The sequence below is a fragment of the Mytilus galloprovincialis genome, chromosome 9 (assembly GCF_965363235.1).
Source record: "Mytilus galloprovincialis chromosome 9, xbMytGall1.hap1.1, whole genome shotgun sequence".
Lineage (NCBI taxonomy): Eukaryota > Metazoa > Mollusca > Bivalvia > Mytilida > Mytilidae > Mytilus > Mytilus galloprovincialis.
The window spans coordinates 67,536,673-67,549,048 of NC_134846.1; the positions used below are offsets into that span (position 1 = coordinate 67,536,673).

A 12,376-nucleotide genomic window follows, 5' to 3' on the forward strand; every position below is an offset into this window, starting at 1 on the left:
TGTAGTTGATTCAAAATTAAATTTTCATTCGTAATAATATTATTTTTCAAAATACCATTTTCTTGCTGATGTATTTTGCATCAAAAATTGTTTATAATTAATAACTGAGTGAAGTACTTTTACTCTCTTTGATTGGCTTATCAAATTACTATCGTCATTGTGGGCGGAGTTATGTGACTGTCATTAATCTCGTCCTATCAGAAGCGACTACTGTAGTGTTACTTTTTACAGTAGGGGACAATATAAGATCGGTTGACAAAACAAAATCATCAGTGTCTCGATAATTTTAGTTTTGGACATTTACATTAGTGAACATTGTTTTTCTTAAAATTAAAGTTGATGTGCAATATGAGTGATTCGGATGAGAGTAGATCCCCAGGGCAACCTTCCACTGAACAATTATTAGATGCAGTACGAGGTGCCGACCCATCAGATGCTAAAATTGTTGATGTGGATGTTAAATTTCCCAAACAAATTCAGGATGCAGTGTCACAGGTGTTGAAGGGTTACGACTGGTCTTTAGTTCCTATGCCACAACGAGGACCAAATGGTGAAAAACGCAAACCACACATAAAAAGACCAATGAATGCATTCATGGTATGGGCCCAGGCTGCGCGGAGAAAGCTTGCAGATCAATATCCACATCTCCACAATGCAGAACTCAGCAAAACTCTTGGAAAATTATGGAGGTTAGTACTAATACTACTGTTATAGAATCAAAAGAATCTAGAGACCACAATTATGTATACATGTTAGATTTTGATAATGTTTGGAAAGATTTATTCACTGTATTAATGTATACATCATAGAGTTATTCTTAATTTTTTACTTTGATTGATGAAGGTTTCAGAGATACGTATCGTGTGAAGGAACATGAATTAAAGCATTATTATGATTTTAGTTACCGTCTTTGTTTTTCCTTTGACTTCTAAATTCGCGTGTTAGATACCGTTGGTTTGACACTAATGACCCACTGAAAATCATAGGTACAGGGCGAGAATTTTTTTTATGAACTATATGTATAATATACTGAAAACACTTTATTCAGTAAAATACATCGTCATGTAACTGAGCCGAAAATGATAAATTAACAAAACGTAAACTTGTCATCAAAATTAAACTCGAAGTTCAAATTATACAAAAGTCGGGCTAGATCAAAATTAGCGCAACATTCAGTGTTAGGGCAATATCAGTGACATACCCTTGAAAGGAAAAAACCTTCATAAAATAGTTTTCATTAAATTTTAGAATCGTAATACAATAAAGTAAAAATGTGTAAATTATATGTCAGCTCGATGCTCTCCAGACGACAAAATTAATGTGGTCAAATTAATTTGTCATCGCTCCAATGGCTCGTTATTAAAATGTTAAATATGACTTGAACCACAACAACATGTTCATATATCATAAAGGTGTACTTAGTTACCTTAACCCTATATACAACCAAATCAAATTTCACTCTTGAATAACAGAAAAATGAGTAACTAGTGGGTAAAAATAGAAAGTTGAATACCCAAGCAGAAAATTTAGTAAATATTCCCATACTTTTAAGATGAACCACAATATTTCGTGTTTAGGATCTCCTTGAAGTCATTGTAACACTACTAAAGTTATTTCCGTTTTACAAGAGCAGGAAAGCATGGGAGCTAATCCACTTAAAACGGTGCACATTAATTCAGAGGGCGATATGCCTTCGGTAATACTGTATGAAAATAAACAAAACTCTTTATGATGTTTAGAGGGGGAACGCATTCAGTAAAATGTCCCTATCAAAAAATAAAATACTGAAACATTGAGTTTTAGTCCAGGGCCTGTGCATAATACGGGATAGTGTATGCCTGGGCAGTTAAAAATATGAGCAATGCCCTTCCCAATGAGATCTATAGTTTTAGTAAAGCTTTAACCACATTAAGTATGTACTTTTAAGCATATTTATTGACAAGGTCAGACTAAAATTAGGAGTAATTACAAAATCCCTCAAACAAGGAAACAGTCTAAAAAAACTAGTCAATCAATATGGTTTACCATCAAGCTGCAGATTTAGATTATTAACGTCATAGAAGGCGATGATATATTTTTATAAATTTCCTTGTTTATACAACTTGTAGATGTATGACCACATTTGACGACACGTGAACAATATCTTAAGATGGTGCGTTTTACATGTTACATATTTCCCCAAATTTTTATAATTTTTATGGAAATTTTGATATACTTGATGAAATAAAAATCATAAAATGTTTGTAGTAATACTGTATTATAGCAGAAAGAAAATTCGACCAAAAAATTCGCAATTTAAAATGAACTATTAATCTACGAATATTTTTGTTCTGTTTTAATAGCCAGTAAGAGATGCTCCGATCGCTTAACGTTGGTTTAGTGTAATTGTATAAGAATATCCGTTAGTAAACATTAGTTTATCAGTAACGACTATTTGATACTAGATAAGTTGATAAGAAATCAATTGTTTAAACAAACTTTATTGACAAACGGTTTACTTATCAAAAAATCAAAATTTTAAGTTTGTTTTGGACAAATTTTCTTGTAATACGGTGTCAATCATATTTTCGTAATCTATCAATGTTTATAAAGATGTGCAGCTATTATTTATACCGTAGACAGGCCAGTTCTTACTGCCATGTTCGTGGACAGTTTGGCCGTAAGCCTACATCGGCTTTTATCTTATGATTTATTATGGAACAAGTCAATAATCGCCAGTGATTGATCCATACTCTTGACAACTAATAGTGTGATAAAATATAACATTTTCACACTTACTGTCTACCTCCTTTGAACAAATGGCCGAAATTACAGATAAGGGTACATCAAATTAAATTTCAGCCCTTATGATTCGCTCACTGCTATTTTTTTTTACTACGGAGAAAACCATTTCACAGCATCTTGCAGACTTCCTTAAATAATGTAAATAAAGAAAATACATTGAAATTTAGTAATTTTATAAGTTTAACTGTTTTAAATCATATTTTCTAATTTAAATCCGGCATCATTTTTCGGCAGTCACCCCTTTAAATATTTTTTTTTTACAATTAAAGAACTTCCTATTTAACTGTGTGGCTAATGATTGCCGTGTATGATCTAGCCAGAAAACGAACTTTATAAAAATCTTAGGACCGAAGATCACTAAATACTAAGAAAGACAAAATATGTGTAGGAGGTTGGCTAAAGAAATGCTGAAATGTTATTTTAATGACATTATGTATCCATACTTATATTATTGATACTGTTGGTATTTTTAGTTCCAAAGTATCTATAGATTTTGTGGGGGAGTTATTCTTATCATGAAGTAGCCTAAATTGTAATTTTAGTACATATTTATCATGATGCGGTCATAATGGACTATTTCCGGTGTAAATACTACTTCAATGTCGTGATTTTCAGTTTTTGGTGGGATCAGACCACAAATGACAGGTGGAAATAACCTTCTTACTTTATTGTTATATTTTTATTATTTTCATAAAGGTCAAGGATTTTGACCGGAACCTGTGACCACTCTCAATTCATTAAATTTCATATTTCATGTTTGACATTTCCCACGATATGAGCATTCATTTGTCTTAAGATCTAATTTCTTAAATGAAAATTGATACATTTCCCCTTCACATTTACAGCTCGAAGTATATATATTTTTTAAAGTTAAAACATTTAAGTGAATTATCCTTTAGAATTACCTTTAACTGTATGAGTTTTCAAGAGAAAAGACACGAATTTATGACAGTTAATATCATTGCAATGATTGTCCGGACATAGATACTGCATATGTATGCGTTTGAAGTAGATATATATATATATCTTAATGGTATTTAATTGCTTTAATTTTTAAATCAGCATATTCTTATAACTTATATGGTAAAGCTTAATACACTATAAATTAAAACAAAAGTGACGAATCTAAAAATCACATCAAAATGTCAAGTCAAGAAACTGATATCTGAAACAAATGATATAGATAAATTATCAACATTGGCGATGCATATGTCAAAAAATTTGACAAGATATATATTTCACAAAATTGCATGTATAATTTGACATCAGTTACTGACATTTTATGCAAACTTAATAACTAAATCCATCTACTGAAATATATGCATCATAAAGTTAAAATTCAATTAAAGAAAACAGTTATGATTAATGTGTAATAACTTTCAAGAATAAATTTTAATATCTTTAAATTCAGAAATTCTTACAGACATATGGAAACATTCACGAGTACAAAAGCTACATTCGTACTTGTATTAATGTTTGATATCCAATATTATACATATTATTGTAAATATCGATAAAAGACACTGACTTCTTTTTTATTAACCGTTTGATACGTTTAAAAAAACTTCGCTCGTACTTGATGACGAATGTTCTTGCCCTATTATTTCATACGCAATTTTGTTATCACAAATAAGAGTAAAATGTATTCATATACAATTAATCTTATAGAACACTATACACGATTTCCCATTAATCTTAATATTATATAATTATTATAATGTGCAAACAAATTATTTACTTATCAAAATCTTTGTCATTACAGATTGCTGAACGAGGAAGAAAAGCGACCATTTGTAGATGAAGCCGAGAGGCTCCGAGTTCAACACAAAAAGGATTACCCAGACTACAAATACCAACCAAGGAGAAGGAAGCCCTTGAAGAGTGCTAATGGTGGTACTGCAGAGAACAACAATATCCCACCTGGTATCATGTTTAAAAGTAACACATGTTTGAGTGGAGGGTCCCCAGTTGGAGCAAGTGACGGTGACTGTTCCAGTGACTGTTCTAACAATCCTAACGGACCACCTACTCCACCAACCACACCAAATCAGTACTTAAAATGTATGGCAGATCGAATGAGACCAAGAAACGTTGCAGGTAATTATACTTTGGTAATTTTGATACCCAATGAGCTATTAGAGAGACTTTAAATGGAATTACACATACTAAGAAAAACGTTTCATCAATTAAAAAATCAAGAAAATAGTTTTATTTTAAATCTGAAGACGTATGTACTTCATTTACCCCTAAAAAATAATTCTCTGATAGGATTATACATAATAATGACAATATTTTATATGCACCAAACAAATTACAACAAAGAAAATGTTGGATCAACGTCAATGGGGACAGTAACTCAACAACACAAATATGAGACATCTTGATAGATTTACCTGCAACAATATTTTTCTTAATTTAAGCGTTTAACTAAGTTTTGTATGCATATAATAAGTTTGTTTTTTCAATGAACAACAATGACACATTTAGTAATGTTTTCTCTCCTCTGCTTTTTTTTTTAGGTCAACCGATAGATTTCAATCCGTATAACGGAGATGTGCCAATAATTGACAGTTTCCCAGATGCAGAAGAGCTCGATCAGTATTTCCCACCTCAGTACAATTCCATGTACGGTCAACCATCCGTCCCATGTACCACATCAACATGGTCTACAACAAATTATCAAAGAATCAATGGAAATATGTCTCATTCATCTTACCCAGCGGCACCAAATACTGATATATCATCACCGTATGACTTATCAAACCATCCGTCCCCAGCAAATAGTTCCCAAAATATGCATAGTCCATCATACCAAAGTACCACAACTGATTGCAAATACCAAGACGAAGACAGAAACGCGACAATCAAGTTAGAACCCGCCCGTCAAAGACAAAACGCAAGACAATTCGATACTTACGATGTCTCGCCACCACCTCCACGTTATCCCGTTGAACATACAAATTATTCATCCGCGTCACCAAATTCATATCCAGCAACCACAGCGTCCGGTTCGCCTACATATCAGTATCTGGGCATTGCTCGTCAAATGTACAATCCTGCCATTCCTGTAGCCGTTCCCGCCGAACAACAGTGGAACAGGTCATATACATGAACAATCAAAACTTTTACATTTTTGTTTGATATTCATTGTTACAAATATTTATTTTTTAAATGTAAAACTATCCATTGCACGATAAAGAAGTATGATTGATTAATTATGTTGCATATGATGCGCGAGTGATTATGTAGTATTTGTGTTTTGAAATGTGGTAGCCTCTACAAAGTAGTGGCGTCAATATTTATTTTCTATAATCAAAATTATTTGGTTTTATGAGGCATATTGTCTGTATTCATCCAATTTTTATGATTTGTAAATCCATTGAAATGTAAGCAAGTATTTGGTGCTATCCACACGGAAGGTGCTGTTTGTACTAGTAATGAACATTTAACATGTTTTGCTTTATTATTAAATGCGCGATCAGTATTTGAAACACCATAAGCTTTAATTACATGTTTGTTTGTTGAGAAATGAAGCTCTCAGCCAGATCTCGTGAGATCTCGATCAAATGTATGATAGGTATAGATTTTTAAAAATATTTTCTACATTTTGATACATGTAAATCTCTGTAAATAAAATGTTTATATAAGAATAAAAACATGAACTTTGAAATGAATTTTTATTATATTGTTTTGTACAATGCTCATCGGTTGATAGTTTTCACGAGGAATCTATTATCGTTCTCTCTTCAGTTGTAAATGGATGTGTATTTCCGGCGGTACATTTGATTTCGATATTCTGGTAGAAGTTAGCATTTTATTTTACTACTTTGCTTAATTTGGGTATACCTATGCTGAAAGTATATATTAACGAAGGCGATCGAAAAAAAAATTAAGATTACTAAAACCACTGCACCGCATACAGTATCAACTCGCATTTTGTTTTCGGCATTTATGGTTTTGGTAGATCATTTGTAGGCTCTTCTTACTTTATTCACATCTTAAAATGACTCCGGGTTATTGAGCTCTTGACATGTAATACATATAAACAGTGTGTTGTCCGAGACACTATGTCGATCGTTAATTCTTTTATCTTGGTTGGTAGCAGTTTCATTGGCGTAAATACTATTGCATCCTTTTACTAAGAAAATACAGATATCAAATTTCGTTGGTTCCAAGATGTTTTCCAGTCTGCATATAACGCCTAAAAATTCCTGAAACATAAAATTTTCCCTATATACTTAATTCAAAACAATTCAATCATTTAATTTCTGAATCGAAATTGTTGTTTTATTTGGAAAATTTATTTAAGGTGTTTTGTGAAAGGATTTGTTGCCTCTAACAAAATAAAAAAGGACCAAACCACAGAACAATCAGTAAAATCTAAAGGTATCGTGTCACAGTTAACTATATATAAGAGAAAGTGGTCAAATCTAAAATTATCGTGTCACAGTTAACTATATATAAGAGAAAGTAGTCTTTTTTACGTTGAGTAACTAGCTAACAGAGAAGGTGTGTGTAATCAACAATAGGTCAATAAGGCATTCGACAATGAACAAAAGCCATACCATATAGTAATATATAAAATGAATCTGAATGTCAAATGAAAAAATATGGAACAGCTCATACAAGAAAGAAAAGCATCGGCCTGATAATTACATTTATTTTATACAAAAACACACGCAGCATTTGAGACAAGTTAACGTAGCTTCCCTTACATTGACACGGAATTTACTGTTACTAGTATGTAAGTGAGAGGTATGCTAGTCTTAAACTTGGTTCTCTTCACCACTTTCATTTGTATAGAAACTGAATCAAGGACAACTGTGACATTTGTTCATTAAAGTGCGATAATCGATTAATGCGAGTTTTTACTCAATATTGTACAGAATTACATTTGGGCCTTGGCGAATCTTTCAGTATACCTTGTAAGTTAGCACATGTGTTTATACCTTTTAGATCTTGCGTTAATACGAAGAGAAATAGATATAGGGATGTGGTGTGAATTCCAATGAGACAACTCTCCATCCAAATAACAATTTTAAAAAAGTAAACCAATAGGTCAATGTACGGCCTTCAACACGGCTCACACCGAACAACAAGCTATAAAGAGTCCAAAATTACTAGTGTAAAACCATTCAAACGGGGAAACTAACGGTCTAATTTATATAGAATAAAAAAAAACCTTGATGATATATTACGATTTAAGATATATTATAAACATTTAAGAAAATTCATGTAACTTATTTCCTTACACTTGACATGTGTTTCTGACATAACTTCACCGATCATGAAACTACCAAAGAACTGAAAAAGGGAGGCAAAAGATACCAAAGTTATATTCAAACTCTTAAGTCGAAAATAAACTGACCTTACCATGGCTAAAAAGAAAAAGACAAACAGACAAACAATAGTACACAAAATACAACATAGAAAAGTAATGACATCTGATTTAAATAAGTAACTAAGGTACGAGACAGAGTTAAGATTACATGTACTAGGTGTTTGGTACTCCCTGGGACTGACAGTTCACCAGCAGTGGCGATACCGTGAGTCATGATTCCTGTACATTTGTTTATGAAGTACACTACATCAGGTACGCATCAGATCAAAACTTTGAAGGCTAAATATATGAAAAGTGTGTCTGAGAGAGTTCTAGCTTTATTTTTTTTTATATGCATAAAAACTAAATATGTTCATCTTTTTCAAATCAAACTGGTTCCTCTATTCATTAGCCGCTGTGGGACCAGTAGTGGTATCGACAAGCAGGGAATGCAACATATGTATGGTACTGATCTATCTCTGTGCGCAGCTTTAGTTTGAGCATACTTATAAATAAATAATGTTTAAAAAACGTACTGAATCTGGTTTAATATACTACGTTCTTTTTAATTATCAAGTCATTAATATAAAAGTAAATTATTTCTTGATGTCAAATCTGGTTTACACTACATTGTCTACACCACCAGACAACAAGTTATCAATGTATTAACTGTCAATGAAAATAATACGTAATAAAAAAGTGTGTTTGAAGCGGCGCTTTTCTGGATTGACCTTCACTGAGGGCCCTCATGGGGTTTTTGATTATGTGATTACTTGGCCGTTTTTTTTAATGATTATTTGATTATTAAGCCAAATATTTCATGATTATTTGATTACCTAGGACTGTATTTTTAGTTTATGATTATTTGATTACTAAAGATAAGCAAATATTTAATGATTATGTGATTATATTGGCAAAAAAATGGTGATTATGTGATTACTAGGACCCCCCCATGAGGGGCCTCTTCACTCAGGAAAGTTCAATCGACAATAAGAAAAAAAGACAAGGATGTATGACTTCAGGAATTCGCGAGGAGCTAATCACCAAAAGGAACATAAAAAGAAAACCTTAATCGATCCAAGGTCAACTTTGCTTGAGGGAGTTTTCTGTAAATAAACCTGGCTTAAACAGGTACATGCATGTATATACTTTTACTTGAAATTGTCTTCACCAGTTCTTTAATATAAACAATTAATTGCATGTTTTCTTATATATTGATAAAGTTTGCTTAAAGATCTACGTCGCTCCTTTAAGATATACCAAACCGTGAATAGTTTCTTTTGATGGTCGGTGACGAAACTTTATTCAGTATTCGGAGTATATGTTATGCGATTGCAATACAAAATCCGGCCTTATTTGAATTGTTTCATTTCTTAGTCTGAACATGATAATCGTATTCGAACATTTTATGAACAAAAAAATGTTTTTTCCTCGAAGATGTTTTGAAGAAACCCTACATGTATATATGATTGCATTATACAATGTAACCAATGAACTTATCTATTTTGGATACTTATTTGTCGTTTTAAACTTTTCTTCGCTTTAATGAAGAACAATAAAAGAATTTAAGCGCTTCGTATGGTTATCGTAGAATAATCGCCGAGGAATCACTGAATGGATTAATTTGCACGTCTGTGTCTCAAGGTCAAGGATAATTACTGTTGTACCAAGGCGCACTTTTGACAAGACACTTCATATTCCATGTAGATTTTCTCTGAGGTAGTGACCAATATTGTACACATTTTGAATGAGTTTATTTTAACTCTGTGGAATACAACGACTGTAACTCATAAACTACAATTGTTAATCACAGAAAAAGCGAATGGTTTAATTAATGCGATTTTTAAGGCAATACTACACATACATAGTTGCGATCAGAATTCAAAATGCGTGTTCTGTTTGATACCTCAATAGTTTTGTCGTTTTAACACTATTAAATCTATTAATATTTTGAACTTGCTGCAGTAGATATTTCCTTTGAAGGTGACATATTTGTTTCATTATATTTGTTTTAAAAAGTAATGGTGGTTCTTTCGTGTGAATATCAGTGTAAATGTATGAACAGAACAAAACTAAAGTCAAACAATTCTCAGTTAATTTATAAGGTTGCTTAGGTTTGTCATTAAATAGTTATCACAGGTACCAGGATTAAACCAGTAGAGAAGCAAAACATACTTTTTGTTCCCAGTCCTGCTTCCTGCTTATAACCAGATGTAACCAGATTTAACCAAACGATTTACAATGGCATACCAACCGATATAATGTTTGTCAAATCATAGGCTGCCGTATGGCATCTCTAAGTTCTAAAATCTATTCGACTGAAAATATAGCTCAGGTACACATTTTGTTCATTTATTACAGACAAATTCAATTATTGTAGTACAGAATGATTTACCTCGATCAAGGCCGTAACTAGGCATATTATTTTAGTGAGGCAAAATAATTGAGCCGAACGAAGCGAGGCGAAATTTTTTTTTGGAGGGTATGAAATGAATGGTGCAAAATCCTGCATTCTAGGCATTTCCAGAGAGTTTGACAATGTTTTAAATTTGGACACTTTTTATATAAATTTTTCATATTTAAAGACTTTTACTAACACCAAATTTTTAACAACTTTATTTAAATTTATATGTTAGATAATGATCCAAATATCAATTTGAGTCTATTGTCAGAACATAGAACAAACATCGATTCAGTAGAGTTTGCCAATTTTTCTTCTAAGGCCGGTTTCGTCAAATCGTTTCAGTATATTTGGTCTGCTGACATACTTATCACGATAAACATGGAGCATGCCGAGACCGCACAATCTCTCGCCACTTATGCATGCTCTTTTCCAAGTTTTCAGTCGCTTCAGGGCAGTCTGTTTCTAGCGGTAGCACACTATCATCAACACAATAATCGTTGTCCTCTTCCGATTCCTTCTCCATCAGCAATTCGGTAGCAGCATCGGTAGTAACAGTTTTGTTTGCAAAAGGGAATTAAGCTTTCCTGTAAGCACCATCATACAGTCGCAGTTACAAAATATTAAACTCGCTTTTATGCTACCAAAGGGTTAACAAATTAGGGATAGAATAAGATAAGATACATGAATATGATTCTATCCAGAGTAATAAAATACAATTGAGAATGGAAATGGGGAATGTGCCAAAGAGACAACAACCCGACCATAGAAAAAAAAAAAACAACAGCAGAAAGTCATTAACAGGTCTTCAATGTAGCGAGAAATTAAGTATGATATGGGTACAGGGGAATTGGCCGGGAGTTTACGACGTTTACATGTAGTTCCGTAATTTCAAATTATTTCTTGAAATAGTCGATGGTATTTTAGTTCCAGAATCTATATAAATTTCGTGTGAATATCAGTGTAAATGTATGAACAGAACAAAACTAAAGTCAAACAATTCTCAGTTAATTTATAAGGTTGCTTAGGTTTGTCATTAAATAGTTATCACAGGTACCAGGATTAAACCAGTAGAGAAGCAAAACATACTTTTTGTTCCCAGTCCTGCTTATAACCATATGTAACCAGATTTAACCAAACGATTTACAATGGCATACCAACCGATATAATGTTTGTCAAATCATAGGCTGCCGTATGGCATCTCTAAGTTCTAAAATCTATTCGACTGAAAATATAGCTCAGGTACACATTTTGTTCATTTATTACAGACAAATTCAATTATTGTAGTACAAAATGATTTACCTCGAATCGTCGATTGCCACTTTAAATCAATGCTTATATATAATCAGAGACATATCATACAATTGTGGTATATGTCTCTATTATAATGAATGAAAACTGGTATTACAACAGGAACCCTTTCGATAAACTCCTCTAAATGGCGACCATAAAACATCGAAAGATTGTACTCCTTTCCTTGAACTAGAAATCAATGTGAGTATGTCTTTCGATAGAATTTAGCCGCTCTATTATTTAAATCGTAATAATATTTTGTGTGTTTAAAACACCAATGAAGAAGCACTCGTCATAACTATTCCTTCAGACATTTTGCAATGATTTGAAAAATAAAAGATGAAAATCATATATTTAAAAGTCTGAAAATGCAGGTTACAATTTAATTAGGACTGGTTTTAAAGAAAATCTAAAACATTCAATTAAGTAATTATTTTATCATTCTGGACGACATGACACTTGCGCACGAACAAAGACACAGTAAATAAGTTAATACTTAATTATTCAACAAGAAATATCGTAATTGGTATTTTATTTTTTATTACACTTTTTTTATAATCCATCATAACTAATTTCAT

At 32.2% G+C, this 12,376-nt stretch overlaps 1 protein-coding gene across 1 annotated transcript; it reads left to right on the forward strand.

The window, feature by feature from the left end:
• The first annotated feature begins 249 nt into the window (after positions 1 to 249).
• On the forward strand, positions 250 to 6,454 carry LOC143045731 (transcription factor SOX-9-like). The gene is made up of 3 exons (XM_076218444.1): positions 250 to 689; positions 4,547 to 4,881; positions 5,304 to 6,454. The coding sequence occupies exons 1-3, from the start codon at positions 340 to 342 to the stop codon at positions 5,894 to 5,896; spliced, it is 1,278 nt and encodes a 425-aa protein (XP_076074559.1). The 5' UTR covers positions 250 to 339; the 3' UTR covers positions 5,897 to 6,454.
• Positions 6,455 to 12,376: the final 5,922 nt, after the last annotated feature.

Coding starts and splice junctions, on each gene's coding strand:
- LOC143045731 (XM_076218444.1), top strand. CDS start 340: ATGTGCAATATGAGTGATTCGGATGAGAGTAGATCCCCAGGGCAACCT. Junction 690..4,546: donor ACTCTTGGAAAATTATGGAG/GTTAGTACTAAT, acceptor TTGTCATTACAG/ATTGCTGAACGAGGAAGAAA. Junction 4,882..5,303: donor GAGACCAAGAAACGTTGCAG/GTAATTATACTT, acceptor TTTTTTTTTTAG/GTCAACCGATAGATTTCAAT.